General features: G+C 48.1%; 1 protein-coding gene across 11 annotated transcripts in view; it reads left to right on the top strand.

The window, feature by feature from the left end:
- The window catches only part of nav2 (neuron navigator 2), a 603,312-nt gene that overhangs the window by 541,156 nt on the left and 45,391 nt on the right, over nt 1–16,765 (top strand). For all 11 annotated transcript variants that reach the window (XM_033038682.1, XM_033038683.1, XM_033038677.1 and 8 more), the window contains 2 exons: nt 7,928–7,951; nt 8,925–8,999. In XM_033038682.1, coding sequence (XP_032894573.1) covers nt 7,928–7,951; nt 8,925–8,999 — 99 coding nt within the window. The remainder of the gene's footprint in view (nt 1–7,927; nt 7,952–8,924; nt 9,000–16,765) is intronic.

The raw sequence follows: 16,765 nt of genomic DNA, 5'->3' as shown, positions 1-16,765 counted from the left end.
TGAGTGTGGAAAGGATGTTTCCACTCATGGGAGAGTCGAGGACCAGAGGTCACAGCCTCAGAATAAAAGGACGTTCCTTTCGGGAAGGAGATGAGGAGGGATTTCTTCAGTCAGAGTGTGGTGAATCTGTGGAACTCATTGCCGCAGACGGCTGTGGAGGCCAAGTCGATGGATATTTTTAAGGCAGAGATTGACAGATTTTCGATTAATTAGGGTGTCAGGGGCTATGGCGAGAAGGCAGGAGAATGGGGTTGAGAGGGAAGGATAGATCAGCTGTGATTGAATGACGGAGTAGACTTGTTGGGCCGAATGGCCTAATTCTGTTCCTAGAATTTATGAAGTGCGGTGGGAGGGTAGTTCTGCAACTGTTCTTTAAAAAGGAGATTTTCATTTTAAATTTTGTGCCCCAAGTAATTCATGAAATGAAAAAGTAGTCTGAGGCAGAGTACATTGTACCGACACTGGAGTTAACAAGAATAATATAGGTGATCTCATTAAAACCTATGCTTATAAGGGAAGGTGCAGTGGTGCAGCGGTAGAGTTGCTGCCTTACAGCGCCAGAGACCCGGGCCTGATCCTGACTACGAGTGCTGTCTGTATGGAGTTTGTACGTTCTCCCTGTGATTGTAAAGGGCCTGTCCCACTTACGCGATTGTTTCGGCAACTTGCCGGCACCCGTCATAGTCGCAGCAGGTCTCCGAAAATGTTCAACATGTTGAAAATCCAGCGGCGACCAGAACAAGGTACGACTATTTGGGCGACTACTCGCGACCATACAGGCGTCACCCCGCCACATGTTGCCTGTATGGTCGTGAGTCGTCTCCTCAGTCGCCCAAAGAGTTGTAGCGTCTTTCTGGTCGTCGCTGGATTTTCAACATGTTGAAAATTTCCGGCGATCTATGACAGGTGCCAAAAAAGTCCCATAAGGGTTTTCTCTGGATGCTCCGCTTTTCTTCCACACTCCAAAGACGTACAGGTTTATCGGTTAATTGGATTCTGTAACATTGTAAATTCGCCCTAGTGTGTAGGGCAGTGCTAGTGTACCGGATGATCGCTTGTCGGCACGGATCCGGAGTGTCGAAGGGCCTCTTTCTACCCAGCATCTCTAAAGTCTAAAGCAAAGTAAAATCTTATCCTGTTAGAATTAGTTTCCTTATAATTGTTGCTTCTTATTCACACTTTACATTGGTTTTAGTTAATAAAACAAAAAAACATTTGAAGAACAAAAATGATAATAATTGAGACATTTACTTTACTTAGAATTTGATATGCATTTTACCCACGTTTGTTTTACGCGCTTGAATTATGCGCTGATCTAATTACCACCAAAGTTTAATTTACACACTCCTATTTTCAGGATAACGCACTCAAATGAATGCATGGCTCTGTGTAGTGTAGTCACGTGTGGTACCTGGCATGTTTGATATACACGCGGTTTGATCTACGCGTTGCTTTTCAAGCAGGGTATATCCTCTGTGTAAAATGTGAGGCACATGTTTTGTTTAGTTTAGAGATACAGCGCGGAAACAGGCCCTTCGCCCCACCGGGTCCGCGCCGACCAGTGATCCCCGCACACTAACACTACCCATGCACCCACTCGGGACAATTTTTACATTTACCAAGCCAATTAACCTACAAACCTGTACGTCTTTGGAGTGTGGGAGGAAACTGAAGATCCCGGAGAAAACCCACACAGGCCAGGGGGAGAACGTACAAACTCCGTACAGACAGCACTCGTAGTCAGGACCGAACCCGGGTCTCCGGCGCGGCATTCGCTGTAAAAGGCCTGTCCCACTGTACGAGGTAATTCAAGAGTTCTCCCGAGGTTTCCCCTGATTCGAACTCGGAGAATGTCCGTAGCGGGTCCGTAGGAGTTCGTGGATGTCCCGTAGCGGCTCGTACGAGTAACGGTGGGTACTCGGGAAATCCGGTAAACTCGTGACCTTTTTTCAACACTGAAAAATGTCCACGAGTAAAAAAATACGCGTGATGAAAAAAATTGATACTTTTTACTCGTACGAGCCGCTACGAGACATCCACAAACTCCTACGGACCCTCTACGGACATTCTCCGAGTTTGAATCAGGGGAAAACTCGGGAGAACTCTTGAATTACCTCGTACAGTGGGACAGGGGCTTAAGGCAGCAACTCTACCGCTGCGCCACCGCGACTGCCCAGTGTAAATGATTGAATGAATGAATGCTTTATTGTCACAGTGAAATTCTTTGATTGCGTACCTGAGGTATGTGAAGAGGCACCACATAAAGGACGTCTCCCCCCCATCTCCTCCCGCCCCCCCCCCCCCCCCTCATCGGGGCAATGAGTGGAGGTCGACTAATTAACTAGTCCATTTTGAACAATAATTAATATGGTTAAATTGTAATTGTGTGAAAAGTAATACATTTCTATTCTGTTATGAAATGAATGTATTATCGTTGCCAAGTGCCAGAGGTATTTTTGAGTGATACTTGGAACGATAATCTGCTCAGGGCGTGTGTACATTTGTAATAGTTGTTGATACCTGAACAAGATAATAAGCTTTAATAATTGTGAACTGTGTTATTGCCTGGTGTACTCGAAAAATGATGCAATGGTATTTACCGTACAGTTTGGCTCCATACCTGTAACTCAGCGGGTCGAACAGCATGTCTGAAGAAAAGGAATAGGTGACGTTTCGGGTTAAGACCAAGAGATATTGTCTGACCAGCTGAGTTATAACCATATAACAATTACAGCACGGAAACAGGTCATCTCGGCACTTCAAGTCCGTGCCGAACACTTATTTTCCCCTAGTCCCATCTACCTGCACTCAGACCATAACCCTCCATTCCTTTCCCGTCCATATACCTATCCAATTTATTTTTAAATGATAAAATCGAACCTGCCTCCACCACTTCCACTGGAAGCTCATTCCACACAGCTACCACTCTCTGAGTAAAGAGGTTCCCCTTCATGTTACCCCTAAACGTTTGTCCCTTAATTCTCAAGTTACTCCAGCTTTCGTTGCCTTTATGTCTTCGACATTAAAGAGCTGCATTATGGGTGGCACGGTGGCGCAGCGGTAGAGTTGCTGCCTCACAGCACCAGAGACCCGGATACGATCCTGACAACGGGTGCTGTCTATACGGAGTTTGTCCGTTCTCCCTATTTTCGCCTGGGTTTTAGTTTAGTTTAGAGGTACAGTGCGGAAACAGGCCCTTCGGCCCACCGAATCCGCACCGACCAGCGATCCCCGCACACTAACATTACCCTGCACACACGAGGGATAATTTACACATTCACCAAGCCAATTATCCTACATACCTGCACGCCTTTGGAACGTGGGATGAAACCGAAGATCTCGGAGAAAACCCACGCTGTCACGGGGAGAACGTACAAACTCCCTACAGGCAGCACCCGTGGTCGGGATCGAACCCTGGTCTCTGGTGCTGCAAGCGCTGTAAAGGGCCTGCCCCACCAGCATGCGACCTGCATGCGGCAAGCGTGACCTAAAGGGCCTGTCCCACCAGCATGCGACCTGCATGCGACAAGCGCGACCTAACGTGGTCGCTTGAGCCGTACGGCCTTGTGGGGCCGGTCCCACTTCGATCGCCGGAACCGTATGGAGTTGTGCGGGGCTGGTCCCGACATCGCGCGGGGCTCCGAAAAACTGACCGTGTTCAAAAATTCCGCGCGGCAACGGACTGCCGGCCCGCAGCCGCCTCGACGCCGTGTCACTCACTCGACCTCCGCACGGCTCCCGCTTCTGGTTTGGTCGCGCTTGCCGCATGCCGTATGGCTCAAGCGACCACGGTAGATCGCGCTTGCCTCATGCAGGCGCATGCTGGTGGGACCGGCCCTTTAGTTCGCGCTTGCCGCATGCAGGTCACATGCCCGTGGGACAGGCCCTTAAGGCAGCAACTCTAGAGAAGAAATGGGTGACGTTTCGGGTCGAGACCCTTCTTCAGACTGGTTAGGGATTAGGGAAACGAGAGATATAGACGATGATGTAGAGAAATAAAGAACAGGAACGAAAGATAAGCAAAAAAATAATGATGATAAAGGATTATCTGTCCTTTTATCCGTTACTGTGCAGAATTTGGCTGCTGCATTTGTGACTTCTCTTAAAGATAGACACAAAATGCTGGAGTAACTCAGGCAGCATCTCTGGATAGAAGGAATGGAGGACCCGTCCTCAGACCTTGGTTACTCTTAATTGTCTCTGACACTTAGGATACCCTGAGGTTGTGTATATATGTGGTCATGTTTGTTTTTCCTTTATCTTAACAATATAATACAATACAATTTATTGTCATTTGAGCCTCAGTGAGGCTCAAACGAAATTCTGTTTCCACAGCCATACAAACAAAGACAATTCCTAGACATACACACAATTTAATTCACACAAACATCCATCACAGTGGACCCACTGTGATGGAAGGCAAAGTCTTTTCTCTCCCCTGTTCTCCATGTCTCTCCCGATGTCCAAGCCCCAGGCGGGCGATGGTAAGTCCCACAGCCATTTTAGGCCGTGCCGGGCGATTTACGGCCCCGCTCCTGGTCTAAAAGTCTCGAAGTTGGAGCCCCCGGCGGGCGCTGGAATGTCCCACGGCCATGAAGCCGTGCCGGGCGATGTACGTCCCCGCTCCAGGTCGTTCCAACCCCGCGACACGGGCTGGAGAAGTCGCGTTGCGAGAGCTCCGGGAAGCGGTCTCTCTCTCCCCCCGGACCCGCGAGCTCCCGATGTCCCAGTCCACCGGACCTGCGGCTGCGTTGCTGGAGCCTTCGAGCCCCAGGAGTCGAGTCGCAGCAGCGAGTCACCACCGCTCCCCACGCTCCAAGGCCGGCCAGCCCCACGATGGTGAGTCCGCAGCTCCGCAGTCTCCCGAGCCCCCGGGTCGTTCAGGCTGGAGGCCGCTCCACGGTGCTAGGCCCCAACGACAACGGAGACCCGACAGGGAAAAGGTCGGGTCTCCCAGACAGGGAAGAGATTTCAAACTGTTTCCCCCTGCCCCGCCCCCCACATATACACATTTAAAACTAGTATTAAAAAACACCAACACTACATTTAACTAGACAAAAAATTTAAAAAAGACAGACAGGCTGTAGGGGCCGCTGCAACGGGTGAGTCGTGCCGCCATCTTCCAAGTAAAGGTGGGTTAGTAACAACAGATGGACACATAACCAGCAGTCAAAGCACAGTTTGATAAATGACCTTGTTACTGGGAATCAGTGTTGTCGTTGAATTCGTTCATTGCAGTAACCTTAGTCATGGCAGCTCCCTAATCTATCATATTGGTTTTCTATTGATGTTTCTCAACCGATCACCAGTCAGGAACAGCTTCTTCCCCTCTGTTATCAGGCGTCTGAACGGTCCTTCCATTATCTAGGGTACTGTCAGATTCGCCTCTATCCCATTGCGGACATTGGACTTTGTCTCTGGAACTGGCGCGCTACAATGCTGAGAACTATATTCTTCACTCTGCATCTTCCCCTTTGTTCTATCTACTGCTACTTGAGTTTGGCCTGATTGTTTATATGTCTATTATTATCTGATATGTTTGGATAGCATCCTCTTCGCATTGTTTACCGTGTCATAGTGAAGAGGCTTGCGTGACCCCATGATTCTGAGAGCGATGCCGTCGGAAGCACCAGCTTCTGCTAGGGCCACCCATGGCGGTAAGGTCGAGGATGAGGGTTCAGACTAAGAACGATCCAACCTACAAGACCTCAACGGCGGACCATGCAGACAAAGTTATCTTGAACTCAACGGCTATAAAGGCGGATGTAGGCAGCAACAGATCTATCGGCTCCAATCATCTTGGTTCCCTTGCCGTTGGAATTGGTTGATTGATCTGTGAAGGACCGCGTGCTTCTTGGAGCGCAACATCAAGTTTGCACGACACCGACAATTGGGAAACCAATGCCTAGGACAGGAAACTCTGGCGAACCATCATCCTGGAAGGGACAGCTACCTTCGAAGCCAAGAGATGCGCAGAATTAGAAGAAAAGAGAAGAAAACGGAAGGAGATGCAGCAACAACCAAAGGCCGATCTGCCATCTGGGATTACCTGTCCTGAATGCCGAAGAACTTTCAAAGCCGGGATTGGACTCATAAGCCACCTGAGAGTCCATAAAAACAACAGAATGTAGACCATCATCCTCGACCTTGAGGGATAAGCACGATGGGATAGCATGCAAAAAAACACAGCTTTTCAGTGTACCTTCGGCACGCGTAACAATAATCAACCTAAACCCAAAACCAAATCAGCTTGCATGAAGCAAGTTGAATCAAATATGTTGAAAATAGGAATACTTTCATGCAACCCAGATCTGGATGGACATCCTTTCCTTTAGCATCCATAGAACGAGGCTTATTTTTGTGTGGTCATGATCTCAGGATCTCAGGACCACACAAGCTTCTCCACCACGAAAAGGTGACAATCCACGGAGAAGATACCTAGGTACATGTAACAGTTAAGGGCCTGTCCCACCAGCATGTGATTGCATGCATCTAGCGCGACCAAACGTGGTTGCTTGAGGCGTACGGCCTCGCGGGGCCAGTCCCACTTTGATCGGCGGAGGAGTACGGAGCCATGCGGGGCTGCTCCCGACATCGCGCGGGGCTCCAAAAATCTTGCACTGTCCGAAAATCCCGCGCGACAACGGCCTGTCAGCCCGCAGCCGCATTGAGGCCGTACGCAGCGACTCGACGGGCGTACGCAGCGTCTTGACGTTGTACGCCTAGCGCGTGGCGTTGCGCGATGACGTCACCGCCCGACGCCGTGCGATGTCCAAATTCAGTCGGCCCGCCTCCTGGTCAGCTGATTGGTGAGTTTGACGTAAATTACGTCACGCCCGAACTTTGCGCGTACTTACCGCGTACTTAGCGCGAACTCCGCTTCCGTTTGGTTGTGCTAGACACATGCAATCGCATGCTGGTGGGACAGGCCCTTAAAGCAGAATTGAATCAGTGAATTGAATGTAATAATAAAGTACCGTTGAACCATTGAGAGGTGCCATTTGGCCAGAGTTAAACTAAACCCTTGCAAGGAATAATTTATCTAATTATCCATGGAGATAGCAAAGTCACGTTTCCCCCCAAGTTAAAATATTGCAGTACAGGTGCACAACCTTTTATCCGGAGTTCCGGAAACCGAAAAGCTCCGAAAACCGGACATTTTTTCCAGGATGTCGTCTGCACACCAAAGCTCGCGTTTGGCGCCAAACTTGACCCGAAACGACCCACGGTCAACCCAGGTCTGTACTACTGTAGCGGCTGCCTCCTAGTCCCCTACCTGGTCGGAGAGGCGGGGAGCCGGCAATGCCTTACCGGGTCGCCGTGCAGTAAGCTCTGGAGCGCTGTGGCCGCCAACTCCCAACGTCGCGGAGCAGGGGCTGCGGGCGTCCGGCCGCGGGCGGCGCCGGTTGTAGCTCCGACCCCGGCAACTGTACCCCTGGCTGCGCGGCGGTCCAAATCCAGCGCGGCCCGCGGCCAGACGCCCGCAGCCCCAGCTCCGCGATGTTGGGAGTCGGTGGCCACAGCGCTCCGGAGCTTACTGCACGGCGACCTGGTAAGGCATTGCCCGCTCCCCGCCTCTCCGACCAGGTAGGGGACTAAGAATTAAAGTTTCCCCCTTCACCCCCCCCCACCACATAAAATCCCACCAAACTAACTGACTAACATTTAAGCAATGATTTACAACGATTCTCCGGGGAGGAGGCAGCCGCTCCAGACTTTTCAAGCCGCCCGCGCTACCTACCTAATCTACGCTAAAAATCTTCCATTCCGAAATCCGAAAAATTCTGAAATCCGAGAAGTGTCTGGTCCCAAGGCTTTCGGATAAAAGGTTGTGTACCTGTACTAAATATTAAATGGGACATTTTTTTGTATGTTTGCATCTCTTGAGGTGAAATAAAGTAACTTTTTCTTCTTGTTTTTTCCTTAGCCCGAGGAAAAGTCACAGTCAGAGGTAAGAGTAATTTGAATATGACATTTGAAATTTATTGTTAAATATTCATTGTGTGGAATTAAACGTTGAGCTGCGTGAGGTAAACTGGGTCAGTTCCACTCGATTTGCGTAGGACAGTTGTTATGCAAGAGCTGACACAAAATAAAGGAGAACAAGGAAATACCGTGAGTGTTTACGTAGATTTTCAGTAGTTGTTTGCCAAAATATCACTTGAGAGACACCGAGAAATGGTGCTCTTCAGAACTAAAAGCATCTGGCCACGTTGTCAGGGAAATTGAGAACAAATAAGAATTAAATGGATTCAAAATAAACTTTTTGGACTGAATGTTCCACATTTTCTGTGCTAAGGAACCTTGTGTTCAATATGCAAAATTTGCATTGCAAATAAATAATTGGAGGTTGCTAATTGAGTAATTGCTATGACAATCAGTTGCCATGGATAAAGCAAACAGAGCTAGTGTGTGTGTGTGTGTGTGTGTATGCGCATGTGTGAGCGTGAATGCATGCGTGTGTGTGTGCATTTGTGTATGTGAGTGTACATATGTGTGAGCATATGTACATGTGTGTGTGTACGTGTGTGTATGCGGCCTGTGTGTGTGTGTGCATGTGAGTGTACTGCAGGCATGTGTTTGTGTGCATGCTTGTGTGTGAGTATATACATGCATATGTGTGTGTGCATGTAGTGTGTGTGTATGTATGTGTGTGCGTATGTGTGTGTGTGTACGTGTGTGTGTTTACCTGCATATGTTTGTGTGCATGTAATGTGTGTGTATGTGTACGTGCATGTGTCATACTTGCGTGCCATGAAAGCCAAAGTATGATGATGATCAACCTGGGATCAGTTGGAGTACCACATGATTTCAGGCTGAAACCCACATCCATGTCTTTATTATCACAAGTCTGTCCTTCCTCAAAAATAAAATCACGTCCCGATCACCCCTTCATTTAATCCTGCGTTCATCCCGGTTTACAGGTCCGTAAACTTCGCCGAGAGCTGGACGTTTCGCAGGAGAAGGTGGCAGCGCTCACTACGCAGCTGACCGCTAATGTAAGTAAGCGTTAGGAGGGAGGTACGGGGAGTTGTTGCAGATTTTATTATACACTTGTATTAACTGAACACTTGCTTTTCCATTGAAGCTTTTACACAGCGATATAACTTCAAATGTGAAGTCTCCAAATGTTGATACTCAGCTGTAATTCTTTTACCCTTCCAGCAAGACTGGGTAAAAGGATAAATGCTCACAAAACTATAAGACATAGGTTGGCGTGGTGGCGCAGCGGTAGAGTAGCTGCCTTACAGTGCCAGAGACCTGGGTTCAATCTTTAAATCTAATGGAATATAAAAAGTAAAAATGGAGATAAAGAATCTGAGCATTATTAGGGTGGCACAGTGGTAGAGTTCCTGCCTCACAGCATCAGAGACTCAGGTTCGATGCTGACTGTACGAAGTGTGCATGTTCTCCCCGTGACCGCGTGGGTTTTCTGCAGGTGCTCCGGTTTCCTCCCACATTTCCAAGACGTGCGGGTTTTTAGGTTGATTGGCTTCTGTAAATTGCCTCTAGTGTGTGGGTTGGGAAAATGGGATAACATAGAACTGGTGTTGGGGTGCTCGATGTTCAACATGGTCTCAGTAGGCTCTTTCCACGCTGTATCTCTAAAACTAAAACTAAAACTGTACAGTTTTGGTCTCTAAATTTGAGGATGGACATTTTTGCTATTGAGGGAGTGCAGCGTAGGTTCACAAGGTTAATTCCCGGGATGGCGGGACTGTCATGCTGACAGAATGGAGCGGCTGGGCTTGTATCCTCTGGAATCTTATTGAAACATATCAGTTTATTAAGGATTTGGACACGCTAGAGGCAGGAAACATGTTCCCGATGTTGGCGGAGTCCAGAACCAGGGGCCACAGTTTAAGAATAAGGGGTAAGCCATTTAGAACGGAGATGAGGAAACACAGAGAGTTGTGAGTCCGTGGAATTCTCTGCCTCAGAGGGCGGTGAAGTCCGGTTCTCTGGAAACTTTCAAGAGAGAGCTAGACAGGGCTCTTAAAGATAGCGGAGTCAGGGGATATGGGGAGAAGGCAGGAACGGGGTACTGATTGTGGATGATCAGCCGTGATCACATCGAATGGCGGTCCTGGCTCGAAGGGCCGAATGGTCTACTATTGTCTATTGTCTGTCAGATGATTTGTCTGCAATTCGCAATGTTGGTGTTGTGTTCGAGCAGGTCTTTGGTGAGATCAGAATCGGCCGCTTTTTTCGATTGCTGCCACAATCAGCTTTTGATATCCAAGTACAGGTTCAGACCGACAGGAAACGTGGGCACCAGGTTTACGCCCCAGAGAGCTGATCCATCCTTGGAATCTCGCCCTAACATGACTCACCAACTATTGAAAGTGCGGCGTCAAGGGTTGTACATGTCTGGGAAACTGTCTTAAGGGGACAGGTCTACAGTGCCAATGTCTGTCAATTGTTTCTCTATATTGATGTTATCTTATGTGGCAAATTCCATACTTCTCTGCAACAAAAGGACTAACTCAAACCAGCGAAACCGCCAAGATGTTGTTTACTTTCTATAGGGCATAATTGGTGTTATGTTCAATGAGCATTGAAGCCTTGGGGCAAGATGCTTGCCAATGCAATCTGCTTGCTATCTAATGTTTAGAAATTACAGGAGATGTGCTGATGGATGGCTGATAACTACTTTCAACTCGGCAACAAGGCAGCGTTAAAACATCAATGTCTGAATTATGTTGATTCATGCCAAAACAGCACCAATATTATTTCCCTTCAAATCTTTGGTGGTCAAAAATGCTGGAGAAACTCAGCGGGTGAGGCAGCATCTATGGAGCGAAGGAAAAAGGCAACGTTGCCTTTTTCCTTCGCTCCATAGATGCTGCCTCACCTGCTGAGTTTCTCCAGCATTTTTGTCTACCTTCGATTTTCCAGCCTCTGCAGTTCCTTCTTAAGGGCCTGTCCCACTGTACGAGGTAATTCAAGAGCTCTCCCGAGTTAAAAAAAAAAAAAAACTCGTGGTAAGTACGTAGAATGTACGTAGTGGGAACGTCGGAGCTCGGGGATGTCTCTTAGCGGCTCGTAACGCTAACGGCAGGTACTCGGGAAACGCGGTAAGCTCGGGAAGATTTTTCAACATGTTGAAAAATGTCCACGAGAGCCCCGAGTACCTACGAGCGGCTATTACCGTAATTCTCCGAGTTCGAATCAGGGGAAACTCGGGAGAACTCTTGAAATTAGCTCGTACAGTGGGACAGCCCCTTTCAACATCCCCTCTATCTTTGGCTATTTGATCCAGCTATTCTGCATTAAAACAATTTAATGTTAAGTTTGTCATGATATCATCTGTGTTTTGGATACCTGTGGTTGATAAATTGTTCAGAGTAATATTTTCTTATAGCTTTTACTGATTTCTTTGGCACGAGGTAGTACAAGCTGGTTTATCCCCGAAGGTGGCTGACTGGGTGACACAGCTGCTGCCTTACAGCGCCAATACCCGGGTTCAATCCTGAATATTTATTCAGAAGACAGTGTCGTGTAAATTTCAGTCAGATGGGTTTCCATACCTGAGGTCTGCCAAATTAATTCCAAATGCCCTTCTGCATTTCATTCCATTTCTTCGGCCGAGCTTCCCCCTAGAGCGATGTCAATAATGGAGATTCTTGACGAATCAAAAAAAATTACACTGTATGATGAGAAGAGGTGGGAGTTGGAAAATATTCTGCTCACTTGATCGTCTGAATCTGTTTCAACCTGAAGAATGACCATTCTCATGCTCTCACAAGCCAAAGGGCCACCGCCATGCAGGTCAGAGGCAAAGATGAGTCATTTGTAAATCATTTGGGTATACCTGAATTCACAGCTGTACAAGCACAGTCTTTCCGAAAAAGGGACCCACATCACCCCGATTCTGGCCACTCTCCACTGGCTCCCTGTGCAGTTCCGAATAAATTTCAGGATCCTTCTTTAAGTCTACAAAGCCCTTAACGGGCTTGCCCCCACCTACATCAAAAGTCTGCTTACCCACCACATCACCTCCAGGTCCCTCTGATCGGCCGATTTGGGGTTACTGAACATCCCGCGGTCTAGGCATAAGCTCAGGGGCGACCGCGGTTGCCTTTGCGGTTGCAGCTCCTAGACTGTGGAACAGCATCCCTCTTCCCATCAGAACTGCCCCCTCCATCGACTCCTTTAAGTCGAGACTTAAAACTCATCTTTACTCTCAAGCCTTTCTTGACGTCCTCTGAGGGAGGGCTATATGTGGGACGACAGATGGCGCGTGGGACGACTGATGGCACAATGGGCTAAGTGTTCGGCTGGCGACCGGAAGGTGGCCGGTTCGAATCCCGCTTGGAGTGCATACTGTCGTTGTGTCCTTGGGCAAGACACTTCACCCACCTTTGCCTGTGTGTGAATGTGTGTGAGTGATTGGTGGTGGTCGGAGGGGCCGTAGGCGCAGAATGCAGCCACGCTTCCGTCAGTCTGCCCCAGGGCAGCTGTGGCTACAGAAGTAGCTTACCACCACCGAGTGTGACTGAGGAGTGAATGAATAATGCGATGTAAAGCGCCTTGAGTATTAGAAAGGCGCTATATAAATCCCATCCATTATTATTATTATATGTATGTATTTATGTATGTACTTAATCTATGAACCACTGTTGTATAACGTTAGTACCTCCACCAATGTAAAGCACTTTGGCCAACGAGAGTTGTTTTTTAAATGTGCTATAGAAATAAAAGTGTATGACTTGACTTGACTTTCAGGACTCGGTGTCAGCCTTCCCGAGTTACTGTTGGTATTCGCTGCCTTAACTTCAGGAACGATCCAGTCCCACCTGTTCTGGTGTTAAGTGAAGCTGTTATTCATGGCAAAAACCACCAATTGCAGGAATCTAGCATTATGTTACAATTTAATTGGAATCGTTCTGCTTTCAGGAGTTTTAAAACGTTTCTTCCTTCGTTTGTTATTTTGGACACTTCATCCGATTCTAAGATGAAAGTAATGACTGGATTGTTGTGGCTAATGAACGAGTGGTTAATGTGGCTTCTGGCCGAGTGTTGAAACTGATCCCGTTTGTTCAAGTTTCTGAAAGATGATCTCGCTGCCCTTGGCCAACTGGAAGGAAAACTGCTGGTTGAGTTCATTTAAAAGGCACGGTGGCGCAGCGGGTAGAGTCGCTGCCTCACAGCGCCAGAGACCCGGGTTCGATCCAGATTCCGGGTGCTGTCTGTACGGAGTTTGCACGTTCTCCCCGTGACCCGCGTGGGTTTTCTCCGGGTGCTCTGGTTTCCTCCCACACTCCAAAGACCTACAAGTGTAAATTGGCCCAACTATGTATAGGATAGTGCTAGCGTATGGGGATCGCTGGTCGGTGCAGACTCGTCCCGTTTCCACCCTGTGTCTCTCTAACTCTAAATCGAGGAAAGTGCCCTCATGCCCACATCTGAAGGACTAGTTGCAGGTGTGGAAGTTTCATTTGATTCCACACACATGATGTGGTGGCGCTGCCCCTCGGGTCCAAGAACCAGGGTTCAATTCCTGCCTCTGGTGCTCTCCATTGTTAGTGTACCTTCTCCTTCTGACCACCTTGGGTTCCTTCCGCATCTCTCCAGACACAGGTTAATATGGCCACTCTTAAATTGCTTTGAGTCTGGAGGTAGGTGGTGGAAATTGGGTTGGGAAGCAGGGAAGTTGACGGGAAGTGAAGGGGGGAATTAAATGTGTTGGTATAAATGGATTCTTGAGGGCCAGCACAGACTCAATGGGCCCGAAGGGCAAGAACTTGGGCCATATGGCTTAATGACCACTTGAAAAATCTTTGGCACCATCAATACTTTTACCGTGCGAAATGTTTTGTGAGACTGTTTGCTGTTTTTTTTCTAAGATTAGCTGGTTAATAAAGATCATTTCTAGGTTGTGTTTTTAACATAGATTGTAAACACTATTGACCCTTGAATCCTTGGTGGTAAACAGCTGGCATGGTGATTGATGTGGTTTAATTGTCATGGTTCACTTATTGCTTTGCCAGCATCTGTGTGGCCGTTTGTGGAACCGGACAGTGCTTCCTGTCACCCGCATGTCAGGGTTGTTTACGTATATTTGATCCTGGAGTCTGAGAATGCCTGGAGGTCTCCAGCCTTTAGAAAGGTCTCCAGACGTCCTCTGAGGGAGGGCTATATGTATGTATTTATGTATGTACTTAATCTATGAACCAATGTTGTATAACGTTAGTACCTCCACCAATGTAAAGCACTTTGGTCAACGAGAGTTGTTTTTTAAATGTGCTATAGAAATAAAAGTGACTTGACTTCTCCTGGTTCTGGGGGGAACATTCCTGGTTTGACCTGCATGAGAGCTGTGCGAGTGGAATCTCGGAGACCGGACTCTTCAATAACCTCATGTAATTGTTCTTCCGGCAAGACTTTCAGACCAGGACGATAGATACAAACACGCTGGAGTAACTCAGCGGGACAGGCAGCATCTCTGGAGAGAAGGAGTGGGTGACGTTTCGGGCCGAGAGCCTTCTTCAGACTAGCGGTGCACGGTGGCGCAGCTGGTAGATTTGCTGCCTTACAGCGTCAGATACCCGGGTTCGTTCCTGACAACGGGTACGGAGTTTATACATTCGCCCTGTGGTGACCTGCGTGGGTTTTCTCTGGGCACTCCGGATTCCTCCCACACTCCAAAGACGGACAGGTTTGTAGATGAATTGGCTACGGTAAAATTGTAAATTGTCCCTAGTGTGTAGCATAGTGTTAGTGTATGGGGATCGCTGGTCGGCACGGACTCAGTGGGCCGAAGGGCCTGTTTCCGCGCTGCATCTCCAAAGACTAAAGACCAAAGGCCTTTTCTGAAATAGGGTTGGGGTTGTAAAATAAACGGTCGTTGCCCAGTAACCGAAGAGAACAACTGAAGAAGGGTCTGGACCCGAAAAGTCACCTATTCCTTTTCCCCAGCGATGCTGCCTGACCCGCTGAGTTACTGCAGCATTTTGTGTCTGTATTCGGTTTAAACCAGCATCTGCAGTTCCTTCCTGCGCACAAACGGTTCTATCAGGTGACGTTTGACGGCTGCTGTTTAGAAGGTTCCAGAGGGATACCTGGAATTATCTTTAACAGGTGTGTGACATGTAATACTGCCCACCTTTGCTTTAACAGAAAGTGCAAGGTGGGTAACTCTGCCAAACTACTAAAAATAGTGCTGAATTGTTCGGCCAAATTGCTCACAGTGTTAAAGGCTCGGCACTGCCCCAGACTAAACAAGAAATTGTATTAGGCGGTAGAATTCCTGAGAGTGTTGTTGTGACATGGTTTATTTAGTGATAAATCACTGGGAAAGTGTTCTTATTTGACTTGTGGAGGAAGTATTTTTTTTTCAAAGGAATTCCAAAGCACAGCCTTGAGGATCATGTTTTACGCCGTATTTCAAAAGAGCTTTGGGCAAAAGCTAACAGAGAGAAGGGTTAATGAAGGAAGAATGGTGACATGGCTTCGCCAGCAGCATCAGTGGGACAGACTCGAGGAGGGGCTTGTGTCACTTGGATGATTGTGGCAATGGTTACCAGATGGATGTGACCAGACACACAGGGGTTGGGGGGAGGAGGGGGGAAAGGAGGGACGGACAGGAAGAGGAATAAGTTTTGTAGAAGGGTTCCGACCCGAATCTTGGCCTATACATGTTGTCCGGAGATGCTGCCTGACCCGCCGACTAACTCCAGCACTTTGTGCCATTTTTTAGATTTATTTTTTTTGCTGCCTTGACAGAATTGCTACAATTGACAAAATAACTTCATCAGGGGTCTATGTTAGACTTTAAAGATGCAGCGTAGAAACAGGCCCTTCGGCCCACCGAGTCCACGGCGACCAGCGATCGCCCCCTGTATTCCGACACTGTCCGACACACCAGGGACAATTTTGTCAATTTTGACCCAAGCCAATTGACCTACAAACCTGCACGTCTTTGGAGTGTGGGAGGAAATGGGAGCACCCGGAGAAAAGCCACGGGAGAACGTACAAACTCCGTGCAGACAGCACCCGTAGTCAGGATCTCTGGCGCTGTAAAGCGGCAACTCTACCGCGGCGAGCCTAATAGCCTCTATAGGAGGAAGCTTTGTTATGTCAGGCAGAACCGTAAAACCATGAAAGGAGATCGTATGAAAATGCATGAGCAGACATGCTTTTGCAGAGTATGTTATGCCCCTGTCCCACTTAGGAAACCTGAACGGAAACCTCTGGAGACTTTGCGCCCCACCCAAGGTTTCCGTGCGGTTCCCGGAGGTTGCAGGTGGTTGCCGGAGGTTGCAGGTAGTGGAAGCAGGTAGGGAGACTGACAAAAACCTCCGGGAACCGCACGGAAACCTTGGGTGGGGCGCAAAGTCTATAGAGGTTTCTGTTCAGGTTTCCTAAGTGGGACAGGGGCATTAGGCTTACATTGAGGTTTAGATTTATTATTGCCAAGTGTACAGTGAAAAGCTTTGATTTGCACGCTAGCCAAACAGTTCAGACAATACCCTGCATAAATACAATCACGTCAGACTCAAGTACAATAGGTAGAGCAAAGAGGAAGGTCGTAAGCCCCCCTCAGTCATGACTGACTAGTGATGCATCCTAGTTGTTGGCTAAGTGTTTAAGAAGGAGCTTAAAAATAGCGGAGCCAAGGGATATGGGGAGAAGGCAGGAACGGGGTACTGATTGGGGATGATCAGCCATGATCACATTGAATGGCGGTGCTGGCTCGAAGGGCCAAATGGCCTACTCCTGCACCTATTGTCTATTGTCTATTGTTCTCAGCACTGTAGTG

This window comes from Amblyraja radiata, chromosome 20 (genome assembly GCF_010909765.2).
Source record: "Amblyraja radiata isolate CabotCenter1 chromosome 20, sAmbRad1.1.pri, whole genome shotgun sequence".
Taxonomy (NCBI): Eukaryota; Metazoa; Chordata; class Chondrichthyes; order Rajiformes; family Rajidae; genus Amblyraja; species Amblyraja radiata.
This window is presented reverse-complemented; position numbering and strand designations above follow the sequence as displayed.